The sequence below is a fragment of the Musa acuminata genome, chromosome BXJ1-11 (assembly GCF_036884655.1).
Source record: "Musa acuminata AAA Group cultivar baxijiao chromosome BXJ1-11, Cavendish_Baxijiao_AAA, whole genome shotgun sequence".
NCBI lineage: Eukaryota > Viridiplantae > Streptophyta > Magnoliopsida > Zingiberales > Musaceae > Musa > Musa acuminata.
In genome coordinates, this window is record NC_088337.1 from 22,314,871 (window position 1) to 22,333,062 (window position 18,192).

The window sequence follows — 18,192 nt, forward strand, 5'->3', positions numbered from 1 at the left end:
AAATGCCTAATTGACTATTGTTTTATTTTCGGACTATTAAAGGACATATTCTCTATCAATTGAAACTTAAAAGCTGAAATTTTTATTTTTTATTTTTAAGTTTTGACCAATTTAAGCTGAAATTATGTTTTTTTTAGCCAAAATTTTTATCAGACTTGGAAATATCACGTGAAGCCCTAAAAGACATATTTTCAGTTAATTTAGCACTTAAAAATGTTAATTTTTTTCGTTGTTTTTGGTCAATTTAAGCTGAAATCATAATTTTTTAACCAAAATTTTTGTGAAACGATGAAAATATTTTATGAAAGCCCTAAAGGACCATTAAAGGCTATTTTTATTATTATTATTATTATTATTTTATTTTTGGCCAATTTAAGCTAAAATTATAATTTTTTGGCAAATTTTTTTTTATGAAACCTTGAAAATATCTTTTTTTTTCTTCTAATTTTAGATCATCAAAGGACCAATTTTAAGTTAATTTAGCTCGTAAAAGGCTAAAATTTCCCCTTATTTCCATTTGTGGTAAATATAAAGAACCAATTTGGATCAAAAATCATGTTAGAGATGATTTTGTGAAGCTTTGAATTATAATTTTAGTTAAACTATTTGTTAATGTGTTACACTACTTTTAGGGTCTCATACAAAAGTGTCCTCCTATTCAAAGAAAATATAACTGAAATTGTTTTTCTCCTTTTAAAATTTTCATTAAATTTATTTTGTAAATTCCTTGGGAAGCCCAAAATGACTAGTTTTTTTTTTCTTCTTTTCTGGACAATTAAAAGTACTTATTTTCATTTTAATTTTCATTTTCGTGATCCAATAATAATAATAATAATAATAATAATAATAATAATAATAATAATAATAATAATAATAATAATAAAAGAAGGCAAAAATTGCAACTGGAATGAACGTGCGTGATTTCGCCAACCACACACAGTACTTACTGTTGTAAAAAAAAACGCATGATTTGATTTGATTTGATTTGACCCCACAATTTCTTCTCCCTTTTGACTACACCCAAAAATAAATCATTCGTTTCCACTGTTATCTTCTACGGTAGATTATAACGCTCTCTTTAAATCGCGAATATGTTTTTGCGATTGTAACGCTTTCATGTGTCTCCTTCATACCGTCATATATTCTGCCGCCCTCACGCAAGCGAAGAGGAACCCTAGTTAAGCCTTCCGTTTCGCTTCTCACTCCTCATTTCCTCGTCCTACTTTCGCCGTTCCTCTCTCTCTCTCTCTCTGTCTCTCTCATTTTCTCTGTCCAACACTCTCTATAATGCCCTCAATCCCCTGCGGCGCTCTCCAAAGCCTCCTCATGGGCGGCTCCAAGTACATTCCCGTGCGATACTCTGCCTATGCCGCTGCCGTCGCAACTTTCGTTCCTCGTCGCCTTCTCCATTTTCGCGTCCACCTCCGCTCACCTCACTTCCGAGGCCCCGTCTATAACAACCTTCCGTTCTGTCAAATATCTTATCGAGCTTGCAACCGTTCCTCTGTCCCCGTTACGGCTGCGAACGCTGGTTGTCACGTCAAACACTGAATCTTTCTGTAGTTTTAGGGCTTCAATTTTCTTGATTTCTTATGTTTATGGCATACATAAGATGGTTCTATTGCTTTTTAAAGGTTTATTTGTTGCAACAGTTGAAGTCGCACGGCCGGGTGATGAGACCATCATTGCAGAGCGGATTGCATACTTGAAGACAAAGCTGAAGGAAGTAGGAATTGAGTACGCTGCTTGTATACCTGGGAAGAGTCCGGCATTGCTATGCCCAAAGGTTCCTCCTCTACCCCTTTGATATCTGTTCATCCTACCCCCTGATTTCCATGATAATAAATTATTCCATTGCAACTAGTCATTTTTTGTTGCAATTTTCTTTACTAGCTCAACAATCTTCTTTGCTGCAATTTTGTTTTGCACGTTGGTAGCTTGATGACCACCGATGTGTGTTTTGAAAGTTAAGTGTGGTAACGTTGGCACAAAAAATCCTAGATTAGACAAGCTCATAATTCCTAAAAGCGGTGGCCACGACCAATATTTTAGCATCGATGACATGCAGAAAGTACAGAAGAAGCTAATTGCATTTTAGACTTTTTATCAGGCCACCATCGAGCTTTTTGGCCACAGTTGCTGCCTCTTCACGATGGTCTTATAGTTGTCGGTATAAGACCATATATCTTTAAATGACTGGTCAGTTTAAATTGTATTTACTGGCTCAGCCCCAGTATAACAATTTAATTTAAATCATTCCGGTTTAAAATAAGATAACTTTTAAACTAAGTTTTTTGCTGCTGTACTGATTTGCATCTGCAATCTTACTTTTTTTAATCATATTGTGGATAGCGAATGGCATCGTTTTTTCAATTTTGATTTTTTGACATTATGTAACTCCTGAACTATGAAGTTTCATCTTGATATTTTGGTCTCATATTGTATGAAATTATGACACTCAATTCTGTTCTCTATGAGAAATTTTGAGGTGTTTGGATCTTTGATAGTGTGTAACATGACTCATATAATAATATAATTGTAATTTTATGTCGGTAGTCCACTTTCAGTTGTAAAATTTTGAAGTAATGGCTAAAGTCTCGTCTGCTTGATTGCATATGCATGTGTAGTTGGTGTCCTTGTATGTGTTTGTGCATGCAACTTTATACATGTAAAGTATGTTTGTGCAGGAAAGCTTCAATGTCTATGCAATTAGAAGTAGATAGGTTATGCATATCAGTATGCCATCCAAATTTATGAGGATTTATTTGTTAACTGTGGTTTAGATAAATACCTGAATGTGCGTGTGTGTTCAAGCATGTTTGTAGATTAAATCTCTATTTTTAATATTTTAGTGTAGAGGAGGGAGTTCCACGGTGAAGAGCCTTTTTGTTGTCATCCATGAAGATAGGTGAGTTCTCTTTCTCTGTCCTAATCAGATAATGACCGTCCTTTTATTTGTTTCTTTCGCTCTGCAACATATAGTATCTGGCTTTATAATTTTTTTCTTGATGATATTTATGTTTCTTCTTGTTCCTCTAGAAATTTGGCAATATGGACATGCTTTAGAGGTGAATGTCGATGGAAAGGTGAAGTACAGGTATTGTCATTCTAGAGAAATACATTTATGGCAGCAGTCACCAGGCATTGGAATTGCAAGTTTACCTGTATGTTGCTGTCAATCACTATTCTCTCGTAGGCTTGTGAAGATGTCAAGGCAGGCTTGACTGAAAAAGATGAAGATATGAATGCTAAGCAGCATACAGTAACTACAGAAAAGCGTCTTCAGCTAGAGCCATTAGGTGAAGAGGTAGTTAATACTTAATAATAATGCATATATTTTAAAATTTTATCGTTATTGGTTGTCTTAATTATGTGTCTTCTTTCATTTAATATTTTACATTTTACTGTACTTCCTCTTTCAGACTATGCAATCTGGTTTCAAGTTCTTCAGTAAATTCTCATATGATGTTGTGAATTTTGTTCTCCATGTTCATTCTCGCAGATGGACTTGATAGAATTTCATTGCTCTCTTATCAATAATGGTTTCGTGAAAATTAGCCAAAGGAATGACATAAAGGACAATTGCTTTAGATCTATGGCAGCAAAATCCTTGCCATCCTTTTTACAATGATGTGGCGTTTGAGTCATCTTTTCATGTTAGTGCCAAAACAGGTTCCTAAATGTTGTAATGCCAGCTAAGGAGTTGAATGTAGGCAATTACAGTCGCTAATTTTTTTGGCTTTCACCACTTTGTTTGTTTTAGTATCTTTTACAGTAATGCAATTTGGCTACAGAGATCCTGATGTGATATATTAGTCTATACTGTCATTAACTGTATATCATCATGGATGGACAGATGATGTGACTCATAAAATTACATCCTCCTGCATTTACTTTTCAGGTTATTGCATACTTCGCAGATAGAATGATATCGGCAGAAACTCTTCGACGAAATGCTATCAAGCAGCTTAAATGTGGAAAAAAGGTTTAACTTTCTGAATTTTTTTTTCTCCACGTGACAGGGTTTTATGTTTTCATGACATGATTGTGGTACTCGTTGCAGATTGCTATCGCTTTTCCTTACAGACGAAATGGAACACTTGTAGGCTGCAAATACCGTTATTTCTGCAAAAAGTTTTGGCAGGTTTATGCAATGTCCTATTCATTTATTAATAGATATAGTCTTTAGATATTTTTATTTTTGATCAAATACATATATGTTTGAGAATATATTTATATTATGTGAACTTGCCTTTTTCCCATCTAATAGGAACCAGACAAGGAACGGATTTTTTACGGACTTGACGATATAAACCAATCTAGTGACGTCATAATTGTAATTTGTCTAACTGTGATCCATTTACTATATTCCTGATAGTTTATCTGATTTTTTTCTATTTTCCTTCTGTGTCATTTCTTCCTTTTTCCTTTTCTGTTAATACAGGTTGAGGGTGAAATAGATAAACTCTCCATGGAGGAGGCTGGTTACCGTAATTGTGTTAGTGTACCTGATGGTGCACCTGCACAAGTTTCCAAAGGACCACTTGCGGCAGCGGAGGAGGTCTTAACCAGACTTGAAATTTGAAATGATCCTTTTTAGGTTTTAAAATTCTTTGATTCTTATATTAATTTTTCATGGTCTTATTCTTCTGAGGGTTGAATTTTTGTGCCTCTTTTACTTCTTTTATAAGTCTGAAATATACAACATCCAGTTGTTATATGTTTATCTTTTAAGGGGGTGGGGTGGGGTAGCATAAAAACAAGGTTGGGTATACCAATCTTTCTCCATTGCCATGATACAAATCTGAAGTTTTTTATATTAGGTTTTCTAGAAGGGTATTACATTTCATCTTTTGTAAAGAACATATAAGCCATGGTTTGCAAGTGATATTTTTTTGTTCCAAAGCATATATGCACTCTTTTTTGAGACACACAAACTCAACTTACATGTTGGTGCCCTATATCTAATAGTCTAACATGTCTGCAATATCATTCCTGGTCACCAACTGTGGTTTAGGTGAATCTAGCTGTTTTGGATTTAAGTTCCTGAAATGGCATTATGCTGTGGTTTAGCTACTTTTTAATTCTTTAAGCATGAACCTAACAAAAAAAGGCGAAGTCAAGCAGTTGCATTAAGTGAAAAGGGTAAAAACTAAGGTTTTACGTACCTCACATTCTGCTTATGCCATTTATTCATGTGATATCTGTTGAACTCACAGTTGCCCATGCACATGATTAGTTTTACATGTGGGTTGGCATGCCATGCCATGTTTCAAGAATTAGTGCATTTTTCAGGAATTATCGTCCTTAAGCAATAGATAGTTATGATTGACAGTTGACTAGTTAGTGCACTATTTTGGTTATTTTTTACTGTTACAAGATAAAGTTAAGAAGGCTTGCATTGTCCTTAATGTTCTGCAAACCTGATCTTTTAGATTTTTGGTGACTATCTCAGGCATTGATTGTTGAGGTTTTGCAGATGTAAGCATGTAATGAGAAATTAGGTTTTGCTAGATAATTAAGAGTGATATATATAATCACATTATGTAAGACAATAATCATTATACCTTTTCAAATTGTTGTGTTGGGATTCTAACAAGCTGCAATGTTCTTTTTAAATCTAGGACACAAAGTTTCAGTATTTGTGGAACTGCAAAGAGTACCTAGAAAAGGCAAGTTGTTTAATGTTTGTAAGCAAGTTAATCCACATATCTTGCAGCAATTGACCTGTAGAGTACTAAATTTCTTAGCTGATTTGCAATGATATATTGTGGATAAATCCATCAGGCATCTCGGATAATTTTAGCAACAGATGCAGACGGTCCTGGACAAGCTTTAGCTGAAGAGCTAGCACGTCGCCTCGGTAAAGAGAGGTTTGGTTTCTCATTATCATGCTTTATGTGTGCATGTTGATTTGTGCTTGTTCTCCTGTTTGTGTGTATGATTGATGATTATCTATTTGTGTCTACTACGGGTAATGATTAAGTCAGCTTATAAACAAGAAAGTTGCTTTATACCTCTTCAACATTTGGGCAAACACAGGTGTTTGAGGGTCAAATGGCCGGAGAAAAGTGCTAATGAAGTTTGCAAAGATGCTAATGAGGTTTGTTTTGCCTGTTTGAACTGTTGTTTTTCTTCTATACTGACTACTTTCTTCTTTATGTTGTTATTGCTATCTGCAATTTTGTTATGGTAGGGACGTAAGGTCATGTGTTCATTGTAGTTGTTACTTACCATATACAAGACGTGATACAACATACAAAAGTTAGTTTTAACACAATACTGTGTTCCTTTTGGTAAAAATTGAACCCTCAATTTCATCATAATCATTCAAGGAGGCTATAATTTAATGATCAGTAGTTAAACATGATTTGAAAATTCTACAAACAAAAAGTTTTTTCTGAAACATATGCATCATATGAAGGAAAAGATAAGCAGTTTTAATGGCATATAATATATCTTGCTTTGGTGAACTATACAAAAGTGTTAAGCAAGTTGATTTTTCTGTATTAATTTAACACTATTTAGATTAATGTCAACCATTTCAATCATATTAAATTAGTCCAAATCATACTGTGATACACGAATGTTGCACTGTTTAGTTTCATGAACTTACAAAGATACATATCTAAACCAAATAAATCATGGTTTCTAAATTTTCGAATTCTGTAGACTATGCTTAAAGGAACTGACATATGATTTAAAGACACCATGATTGATTTTTGGGTGATAGGATTGAGGTCTCAATTCAAGCTCAACTATCTATATGTACAAATACATGTTTCTATGCATAAATGCATTCCCAGTGCGCATGTGTATTGATTGTATGAACCAATGCTTCACATCTTGGTCCGGTGCTCGGTCCTTTGGTAGACCAAGATAGTTGGTATATCATCTGTTGGTATGATCCAATGTTTGACATTTCGCTCGGACCCGTACAAAACGGGCGGTATGTAATGGTTTGGGTGTGGACCCGTACATAGACCGCCCTCGTTTAGGGTGGTTCGGTCGGAACCACTAAAAGAAAAAAATTAATAAACATGCTTTTGGGTCTATGTTTGCAAGCCCTCCTTAGATGAACGTGAGCCATTTCGCCTCGTGTTTCTGCCCATTATCGGTCGTCGTCCGTCATGCGCCACTGATGAGTATGCTTTTTCTTCCCTTCTCTTCCCCCTTTACACTCTCTCCTTTCTCTTCCTCCATTGTGCCCTCTCCTTCTTCTTCTTCCTCCACCACGTCCTCTCATTCTTCCTCTTTGTTTTCCTCATTCCTCTTCTTCCTACTTCTTCCTTACTCTTCCTCCTCTTTCTCCCTTGTGCCTTTCTCTTCTCTTTCTTCTTCGTCTTTGAAACACCCGTACACACCGATGTACCATGTGTCGGTGCATCTGTATGTACTGGTCTAGCCAGAGATTGATATGGGTCTAGTATGCAAAATGACAATCCTTGATAAAGAGGGGAGAATTAAGAGAGAGAGAGAGAGAGAGAGAGAGAGAGAGAGAGAGATGTGTAACAACTATCATAAATAAAAGAAAAGGAATCCTAGTTTCTTGGTTGGCTGTTGGATGATAAATAGCAGCAGTATTTTAAACCTTGGTATGAATGCATGTGCATCCATGTGCAAATGAATATATGGACAAAGATATACCTGACTTTACACATGAAAATGAATGTATTGATAGAGATATACACTTTACACACCTATATGGATGTATGCATGTTTGTAACACTTTGATGGTTATACACATCTCTTGTTATATGCATGTATCCAATATCCTTGGAAACAAAATTTAATGGCCATCTTTGTTTGTTGCAAGGTCCATCGTACCGTGGTATACCGCCCGGTACAGGTGATATGTACCGATCCGATAGAGGATTGATATAGGTGGTACATCAGTATGCTCTCATGTACCGTGCAGTGATTTAAAAAGGCGCTCGGGCGCTCGCCTAGGCACTCGGGCGAGGCGAGGCGAGGCCCGAGCGCCTCGCTAATCTCCCAGGCGGCGCGCTTCAAACAAGTGCCGCCTGGGCGCTCGCCCGAGCCCAGGCGCTGGGTGCTTCGGGCGAGCGCCTGGGTTAACCAAGGCGACGGAACCAGGATTTTAGGTTTGGTTCGGTCTCTGATGGTTAGTTGGTTCAATCGAACCAACTAAAATCGATATAAGTGAGAACCCAACCCTAACCCTCGCCGCTGCCGCTGTCGCGCCTGATCCCGATCCCGATCTCGCTGCTCGTCGTTGTCGCTGCTCGCAAACGTTGCCTCTGTCGTCGCTCGCGCCTCCCGCTGCACGCCACTCCTGCTCCCGCTACCGCTGCTTGCTGCTGTCGCTGCTCACAAACGCTGCCTCTGTCGCCGCTCGCGCCTCCCGCTGCTCGCCGCTCCTGCTCCCGATGCCACTGCTCGCCGCTGTCGCTGCTCACAAACGCTGCCTCTGTCAAACGCTGCCGTTGTCGCTGCTCGCACCTCCAGCTGCTCGTCGCTCCCGCTCCCGCTCCCGCTCCTGCTGCCGCTGTCGCCGCTCGCGCCTCCCGCTGCTCGCCGCTATCGCTGTCGCCGTTGCCTCCTTACACTCCGCTGCCGCTGTCGCTTCCTCTTTACTCAGTCAGCAGGCTCAGCACCCCCTTACACTTCCTTCTTCTCCTTCTGTTAATAGTATACAGTATACTGTTAACAGTATACTGTATATTGTTAACAGTATACTGTATACTGTTAATATTGTTAGGTTTATTTAAAATTATTAATTTTCAATACTGTTAATAGATTTTCTTAATTTAATAACATATTTTAATTTAAAATTTTAAATAATTATATTTATTAATTATATTATATATTTTTATATTTTAGCGTCTCACTTAGCTCGGGCGTTTTTGGACCTTAGCGCCTAACGCTTTTTAAATCACTGATACCGTGTGTCGATACACTTGGTACAGCTCGGTACGTACCATATCGATATCTGATTGGTATATCGGTATGGGCCAGTAAGGCAAACCATGGTTTGTTGCTTTTTATCATGCTTGCTTAGTCATTTTAGCTTGACCTAATACAATGTATTTTTATATATGCACTTTGAGATGCTTATATCAAGATTACTAGTTTTTATTTTCTTTTTACATTATTTAAGATATCAAAGCTGGTTACTTCAAATTTGCAGCATCCATTTTATTTTCAGTAAGGCATTTGTATTTCATGGCACTTTAGGCATCCTATATCCTACTGAAGAAGAGTTTTGATCGATTCATCCATTGATTCATTGTTCATTTGAAGTGGGAAGGACTAGGGGTGGGATGCATTGTGTATGCATGCATTTGAATGCATATCCATGTGTTTGGATAACTGTTGTCTGATCCAAAGGGCCCTCTGTGGCCACTTCTATTTTGTGGAATGTGTTCACTTAAAAAACATCATGAGTAATAATAAATTTTTTCTGTATAAGCAAGTAAAAACTTGAATTTGACGTTTTCTCACTTTGTTGTCGAAACTTAGCATGTTACTCTTTCATTCAGGTTCTAATTCATTATGGACCAGATGCTCTAAAGAAAGTTGTTGAGAATTCTGAATTGTATCCTATAAGGGGTCTATTTCAGTTCAGTGATTTCTTCCATGAAGTTGATGCATATTATCACCAGACTCATGGATTTGAGCTTGGTGTTTCTACAGGTTGGAAAGCTTTAGATGAATTGTATAATGTAAGAATTTTACCTTGATGGCCTTTCTTTTTTCGAGCAGACGTGGTAAAGGTTATATTTTAATTTTAAAATCAGATGCTTTATTGTTTACACTGGAAGTTTTGATTAGGATCAATAGATTCTGCACTATACATGTGAGTAATGTATAACCACAACTCATGTTGATAGTTTATTTATAGATTAGCTGTGTATTTTGGTCATCCGAGAATGGTATCCTAATAGATATTTTTAGAGCTTCTCTTTTGTTAAAGACCACATATAATGCATATTATTCAGTTTGCATGAATTGAATTTATAAATGAGTTTTGCTTCCATAAACATGTAGAACTTGACTGTTTCAACTGTTCCCCTTTAAGTTCAACAACAACAATGAGCCACAATGTCCATATTGTTTCACTTTGAGTTGACAATATCAATTTTTAACACTTCTAGTTAGCATGTTTAAGAGAACAAAAAAGCTCTACTGCTCAAAATACTGGTGTATATAGATCACCATGCCATGTGCCAACCATGTGCAATCATCAAAAGATGGTTACCTTGAGACCAATAAACAAACATATTTCAGTTTTATGGCTAAGAGGCCATCAAAAGAAAAAACAAACAACTAAGGTCAAATAATTGTGTTGAAGACTGGGAAAACATAGCAACAGCTGCTCTTGCATATTCTATTTTGTTCTTAGCTTTTCTCTATCACCGCAGAAATGATTGTAGATTCCCTTACATTGAGATTGGCTATTTCATGGTTACCTTTGGGTTCATTGAAATGACGCCTATTGTGAATTTTAATATGGTGACTGTAACATGCATCTCATTCTGGGTTTGTGGAAACAAATGTTTGAAAATGATAGTTCTCAAGTAAAACTGTGTGATGCACAAGGGCCAAATTTTGGTCAAAAGGAGGATACTTCTCATGCTAGAAGTAGAATTTCGTGTTAAAAGTAGAATGTCTTATTGAAAAATAAGGAATAAACACAAAGAAATTTGATTAGATTAATTTTTAAAGAGTAAATAAGAAATTACTAAAAAAATATAAGTTGCCTGTAAATGCCATTATGTCTTTCTTAAGGGCAGACCTCCAGCAACAAAAGGAATGGAACCATAGGCTCCTATGCTGGGTGCATTTCGGGGTATAGATCTAACCACTTCAGCTCCCCTTTTTCTGGCATGCTATTGTTCTTATAGGCATCCTAGCTTATCATCATTCGATAAGTCTCTAAACTCTGTCAAATCTTATTTTACTTTTTTATATGATAATTGGGTCCATATCGATCATTATTTTAAAGTAAGGTTGTCCATGTTGTGTTTTTTTTAGAAGCTGAAGAAATCTGATTGATGGTTATTAATACCAACTTTGTGTCTACTATCCCGGGAAAGATTTTATCCAAATTTTCTCTTGAATGAGGTTTTTCAGGCCTTGTTTTCCATATCATCCTACATAACATTTATTCGTAAGTCTTTTTTGACATGAACCATCTAATTCTAGTTTGATATTGTCAGTGCTGATTTTCTTTTATTCTACTTTGTCATTTTGACATCCAATAAAATCTTATCTGATGGTCTTGTTGTTGGCTTTATTATTTTTACTTTCTATACTATTTCTCTGAATTAGCAGGTGGTTGGAGGAATGATTTGATGGTGTCTTTGAAACTTGAGGACTTAATTTCTTTGAAAACTAAGGAATCATTATAGTATGGATTATATAAGACCTTCAAGTTAATTTGTATATTTTGAACAACGATTTTTTCTTGAGCAGGTTATGCCTGGAGAGTTGACTGTAATAACAGGTGTTCCCAATTCTGGCAAAAGTGAGTGGATTGATGCTTTGTTATGTAATATCAATGCAAACCATGAATGGAAATTTGCGCTCTGTTCAATGGAAAACAAGGTCTGATTTGTGAATCATTAAGTTCTATTTATCTTATTGTATCTCGATCATTCAAGATGTTGGTCTTTAGGTTCGAGAACATGCAAGGAAGCTTTTGGAAAAACACATTAGGAAACCCTTCTTCGATGCAAGGTATAATGAAATTTTATGTTGTATCTGTCCCACCGTTAACTTGGATCTATGATACTTGTATCCTTCCTTTTGGATAATTGAAGAAAGCATATCTCTATTTCTTAGACTACAACAAAATGGATGTATTGTTTGCTTTTGTTTTGTTGGGGCAATTTCATTTGTTCTCTTTATTTGAGCTTTTGGTTAAACTTACACATTATTAGGGCATGCATCAGAATTCGGACTGCAGTCCATTTGGACCGGGACCTTATGTTCACAGATTCCATATGATTTGAAAGACTTTGATTAATATTGTTGCATATGGGCTTAAAGCTAATCTAAAAAGTCAAGTTGAATAAATAGTCTCATTGCCATAGTTGGGACAAGATTATGCAGATTTGAAGGCCAATTTAATCCACCCTAGTTACTGTATACAAAAAGCATTCACCTGATGAATTCAAGGCATCATTTTGAAGTGAATAAATCTTGTTGACAAAAGTTGTCAACACTGCCTATAATGTGTTTGACCGTTTTGTTTTACATGCATATAAGTTATTATATCGTTGCTTTGTCATGTCCTTAGCTAGGATTCTCTAAAAGGCGTGTTGTACTCAAGTAATATTCGTCTGCAAGGGTAAGCACAGAGAAGAGAAGGTTAAAAAGGTGAATGCACAATTAATATGCCATCATCGCACACAAAAAGTGCAGAATGTCTTTACCTCTCTGCTGCTTATCCTAAAGTTGTCCAGTACTTTCTGGAAGGCAAACAATTTGCTTATGCTGGCCACAGAGGGAAATTCAGCATGCATTCTAGAGGTCAAAACAACCGTAAGCATCAAATTTAAATGCTGGTCATCTCCCATCGGAACTGGGCCATGATTAACTTTGTTCTTTGTTGGCATAACTCTGCTGCTTTTAATAATTAATTTTTGGTAATTTAATTAAAGCATTGACCTGCTTGACACTTCTACTTTGGCTGCTGTCTCATGATGTTCTCCTTCATAAATGGCCCAAAATTGAATAATATAGTTCGTGAAAACCATCGACCTTCCTGAGTTTCCAATGTTTGCAGATATTCAGAATATTAGTTTCAGAAAATGTTTTTCTTTTTTTATTTTATTTCTGTATGTGCATGTATTTTGGTTGTTGGGGTAGTAGGTTGATGGTTTCCCGTGTGAGAAAAACAAGGAAAAAGAGATCACTTGGAACATACTCATGTTGATATTAATGTAGTGCATGCACTTATCTTTCTTTGTATGTTTTGTTTTTCTTTCTTCATTTTTAGTTGAACCTCTATATGTTCTTTATCTCATCTAATATTTTAGCAAACTTTAGATGATTGAAGTCAAATTTTGGTTTAACTCATCAATCAGACACCTTACTACATCTTTCTTAATGATCTTTCATGTTTCAATCTTGCATTCAGTATTTTTGATTTACTATTGTGAAACTGTGCTTATATAAGTTTTTCCTTGGACATAAGCTGCTCTTTTAATAGCTTTTTTCTGCTGAATATGGAGTTGTTCAGTATTGTCTCCTTTGGTATTTACTTGGTTGTTAGTTCTTAAGGTTCTTTAATTTACTGTTCCTAAGTAATTCCTGCTTTTGACTATGCTAAGCTATGGTGGATCTACTGAGCGCATGACCGTTCAGGAGTTAGAACAAGGAAAAAAATGGCTCAATGATACTTTTCACCTGATTCGGTGAGTTTCTACACTGAAACATGTACAACTTGCCAGACAAATTTAGTTATTTATATTCATCCATGACGCAAAAGGAACTCCATGACTTTATCCTTTTGTATAGTTACCGTGTCAAGGTGTGACTTGTTGCTGATGTTTATTTCTTACTGATTGATTGTTTTTATGTTATCATGGTAGGTGCGAGGATGATTGTCTTCCATCGATCAAGTGGGTGCTTCGACTTGCTAAAGCTGCTGTTCTTCGATATGGTGTCCGTGGACTTGTTATTGATCCATACAATGAGCTTGATCACCAACGTTCTCCAAATCAGTGAGCATCTTTGTAGTAGTACTAAATTATTTTTGTTTGCTTTCTCATGTCTGAGTTTTTTCGTTCTTTTAAATTATTTGATGCAGCCGGGCATTATATATATGTTTCCAGGCTTCAAGTGATTGCCATTAATAGCTGTAAACAATATATTCTTTTTGTTTGAACTTTGAAGTAGCTCACTCATTCCATCTGGAGCTAGTCTATTCAATTCTGTATTTTCTGTAACAGAACTGAAACAGAGTATGTGAGCCAAATGCTTTCTATGATCAAGCGCTTTGCCCAGCACTACTCCTGTCATGTATGGTTTGTAGCCCATCCAAGACAGGTATATGTTCCGATGTACAATATTATGTTGTTCAATGTATATGCTATTGTCTTCTGAAAGCAAACATTTGTTCAGCTACAACACTGGACGGGTGGTCCACCTAATATGTATGATATCAGTGGAAGCGCTCATTTTATAAACAAATGTGACAATGGAATTGTCATTCATCGCAATCGAGATGCAAAAGTTGGCCCTCTTGATGGTGTTCAGGTTCACTTTTCACTGTTCTTGATTTACTTCTCTGTAGTTCCTTATTTACTTCAAAATTTGATTCATGTGTTGTTTATATACATATATACATGTTCAGGTTTGTGTTCGGAAGGTACGAAATAAGGTCGTTGGGACTATTGGAGATGCTTTTCTGTCATACAATAGGTATATAATTTGTTGATCCATACAATTTCTAACATGCCTAATAAGCATTTATTGCTTGCTTTGTGTTCAATTAAGTTTATTAAATTCCTTATGCCAATTTTTGATGTTTTATATTGATTAAATAATAACAATAATTTCTTTTATCATAGGAAGGTCCATAATTGTTTGTCAACTTCTTTTTTTCTTCAATATTGTTCTTTAACATAATGTCACCAACTGAAGGTTTGCTGGCCTTGGACCTCATGCACATGATAGACCTTGATAGGTTTCCTAATTCACCACATGCTTTTTATTTCCCCTACTGGACCAGCTGATAAGTTTTGTTGACTATATTTGGTCATGTTTTGTGTGACTTTTAAGTTGTATAACTTAATGGAACTTATAAATATTATAAATCATAGTCAAGAGCTGTAGACAGTCATTGTTTGGTGTGACTATATGTTCTTTTTTATTGTCAAATTTAATTGGTCATGTCATCTCAATGGACTAGTTGAAGAAACCAGAGGTATATGCAGTAGGTCTTTTGGAACAAGCTATAAACAAAATGATTCATGTGGTTGAACCTGAGATGATAGAAATAACATTTTATGGTCACTGCTGAAGATAAGTAGTCATTTTGTCAAAAAAAAAATCTCTCTTGCATGATTTTTCCCCTCCAATCCTATTTGATTTAGGCATACTGTCATTTCCAACAGGTGTTGAGTTCTATTCATGCTATCAGCATTCTGTTGTGGAAAAGTTGAATGAAACTCGTCATTTGGCTTGTTGAGATTTAGCATTTTCGCAGAATGCATGCCCATGTTACATGCACTCGGATAATTGAGGTTGTGTTGGATGTGGCAAAAGGGGGCTCAGGTTAGGGATTGGGTTGGGTTTTGCTTGGGGTAAAAATAGGTTGGGTTTGGGTAGGCTTTGATTGGGTTAAGACTAAGCATGTGTCAACCCGCCCCGCCCCACCCCAACCTGCTTGAGTTGCACCACTGTTAAAGAACATCAGAGAAAAAAGAAGAAAAGAAACTTTTAGTGACACTAAATACCATGCCAGATATGCTGTTAAGTTCAAACTAAGCCTTACATATTACAACATTTATCACCAACAGGCAAGCAAATTAACCTTCACCATTGCAGAAACGTGAGCAAATTAACTTTCACCAGTTTCGGAAGACTTAAATTATCGCCACAACTGTCAAAATATCAACACAAGACATTAAGCAAATTAACAATAGAATGTTTAGGTAACAACATAGTCCAAAATAGTTACAACCAGTCCATCATTATCTAGCATAAATAAAATTATTTGGACTGAGGCGACTTTAGTGGTAATGAATTGAGCTCGTATATAATATTTATACATTTAATTAGCTAAGCTGGGTCAGCTAGCCCAGCCTTGTAACCTGTGCTTAACCCAGATTTAGGTATTTTTGTGCAAGTCTGGTCCAGTATCAGGTTGTGTTCAGGTCAAATCTGGGGGGACCCATCCAAATTGCATTCCTAGCTAGCTACAATGCAATTGTTTCCTGCCTGGTGGTTGCCTTGAGTAAGCTTGTTGCACTTGGTTACCTTCACGCTTAAATGTAAAAGGTTTGGAGTTCATGCAATTATACTGTATGTGATGCAATTTCTAAATTAAGTTCCAACACCTACAACTATGACCATTGATGTCTTGTAGATTTTTGCCCTGCAAAATTTCAAATTGAGAATAATGGTGATAGCGAATTGCATCGAGCTGGATTCTATGCTCATTGGTTTTAGACCATGGGTGGTGGTGGTACCAGATATCTACATTGCATTGAGCTGAAAGCTGTGCTCATTTTGTTGGACTAACATGTGATTGGAAGCAAGTATACTTCGAATAAAAAAAAATAAAAAATAAAGAACTATACTTAAAAAATTCTTCCTGTACCTAAGGTTCCATTTTTTCCATTTTCTGACACAACAGAAACTTACAAACTTTTTCAGAGTTTTAACCTTAAATTTGAGCAATACTGGAGATACTAACTGCACTGCCACATTATTTTGCAGGATTACAGGAGAATTCGAGGACATAGATGTTAGGGCTATATCCACGAGTATAACGAGAGGTGGATGAGATTTTGCAACTGCAGTATGCTTATGGACTTGTTGGAAATGATGAAAATCTATGGGCAAATGGACCGAATTTGGAGGTCTAACTTACAACTAAAGCAGCAGCGCACAACAAAAATTTCTGAATACCAAGCTACAACCGAGGAGGATTGAAGCATGTGATGGTTGAATGAACAATCGCTTGGAGATCAGGTCAAATTTTGTTCAGTCGTTAAACATTTGAAGGCTGTTTGTAAGGTGCATCTCTTTGAATAGTCTGATATAGTTTCTGAATTCTCAGCCTTTTTTTGTTTTGGGTTAGATGCCTTGAGGGGTTTCATCTTCATCTATTCCTGGTTTCAGATCCATGTGTATCCTGTGATGATTAATGTTTTCTGCTTTAGTTGATGCCTTTTATGTTTCCTGCTTCACAGATCAGAGGAATTATATGCAATTTTAACTGAGACATGTCCACACTATAAAATTAGAGAAAAAAGGCAGAATGATCTGTTCTTGATCAAATCTCAAAGCATAATTAGTTTGACACCCACCCGCGTTTGAAGATGCAAATGTATATATTTCCAAGGGAGAAATAGCAGGATGGGTTAATTAGTTTATCAAATTTATTTGATTTTAATCATTGGTTAAAATATTTAGATTAAAAATTATCAATTTTGTTGGTTTTTAATAACTGGTTAAAATATTTAGGTTAAAATTAATAGTAATATATTCAAGATTCTTATAAATCAATTTTAGGTTATAGGATTATTCATTCTTGTTCCAGATCTCGATCCTCCTGTCTGTTTCGTAAAATAAATCCAGGCTTATGAGAATAGTCAAAAGCTGTGCGAGATCGACGTTTCTGGAGATACGAAGATGTGTGTTTCTCCATTGGCCACTATAGATTTCAAAAGCTTTGCTTTGTTACCACGACAACTATATCCCGGATTTGTCTATCAACATAATCAGAAAGTATGTATCAACAGTATACAAATTATTTGTTTTCCAACAGTATACACTATATCCCGGATTAACCATTGGCAAATTGTCAACTCGTTGTTTCTACAATTGGTCAGTAGCCGAGCCGAGTTGGGTTCGGTCTGGTTTGGGATAGATGGTTTCGGCTCACACCGTGAACTTCCGACACCCACGCACCGGTCGTTAATGGTGCAATAGAAATGCACATGCAAAACCACCCATTGCTTTTGCCACACTACTAAGGGGGGCCCAAAGCTCGGTTTTTTAAGTCGATGCTCGAGAAAGGATGATGAGATCTGTAGCAGGCGAAGCAATCCGTCGAGCTCCTCATCCGATGGCAACGATATCACGGACGAAGCTAAGCTATTAACAACGTATTTCATATAATACTTATAATATATTTGTGTGTGTCCGAGAGCTTGTAATAAGTTAGATAGTCTTATTTTAGTTAATTTTTATAGTTATTTTAGAATTATAAAAATAAATTATATGTAATCGTCATGTAGAGACAAAATCGTCTAGAAATATTTTGAGGGTTTTTTAGCTTCGTCGAGTGATATTGAGTGTCAACTAACATAACACTCAAGAGCTACCTGGGTGGCACATGATTGGATGGGCCTTTGGGATAGTGTCTATGGCTGATTCGTTGGCTTGTTTAACACAAGTGTCATGTGGACACTTGTGGGGATTTTTGATCACGATGGACCTCATTGGTTCACTTATCGTACGACTGTTTAAAGTTTACAATGTCTATAT

General features: G+C 36.2%; 1 protein-coding gene across 1 annotated transcript; it reads left to right on the top strand.

The window, feature by feature from the left end:
- The first annotated feature begins 1,148 nt into the window (after positions 1–1,148).
- On the top strand, positions 1,149–16,889 carry LOC103971459 (twinkle homolog protein, chloroplastic/mitochondrial). The gene is made up of 21 exons (XM_009385485.3): positions 1,149–1,531; positions 1,653–1,786; positions 2,853–2,908; positions 3,040–3,097; positions 3,197–3,307; positions 3,902–3,985; positions 4,064–4,144; positions 4,271–4,336; positions 4,445–4,561; positions 5,625–5,672; positions 5,788–5,873; positions 6,043–6,103; positions 9,504–9,686; positions 11,440–11,571; positions 11,642–11,703; positions 13,302–13,385; positions 13,563–13,694; positions 13,923–14,019; positions 14,095–14,229; positions 14,327–14,394; positions 16,417–16,889. The coding sequence occupies exons 1-21, from the start codon at positions 1,288–1,290 to the stop codon at positions 16,481–16,483; spliced, it is 2,106 nt and encodes a 701-aa protein (XP_009383760.2). The 5' UTR covers positions 1,149–1,287; the 3' UTR covers positions 16,484–16,889.
- The last annotated feature ends 1,303 nt before the right edge of the window (positions 16,890–18,192 follow it).

Excerpts from the sequence above, each read along its gene's own strand:
- LOC103971459 (XM_009385485.3), top strand. The coding sequence starts at position 1,288 with ATGCCCTCAATCCCCTGCGGCGCTCTCCAAAGCCTCCTCATGGGCGGC. Across the intron at positions 4,562-5,624 it reads CACTTGCGGCAGCGGAGGAG|GACACAAAGTTTCAGTATTT; the intron begins GTCTTAACCAGA and ends TTTTAAATCTAG. Across the intron at positions 6,104-9,503 it reads TTTGCAAAGATGCTAATGAG|GTTCTAATTCATTATGGACC; the intron begins GTTTGTTTTGCC and ends TCTTTCATTCAG.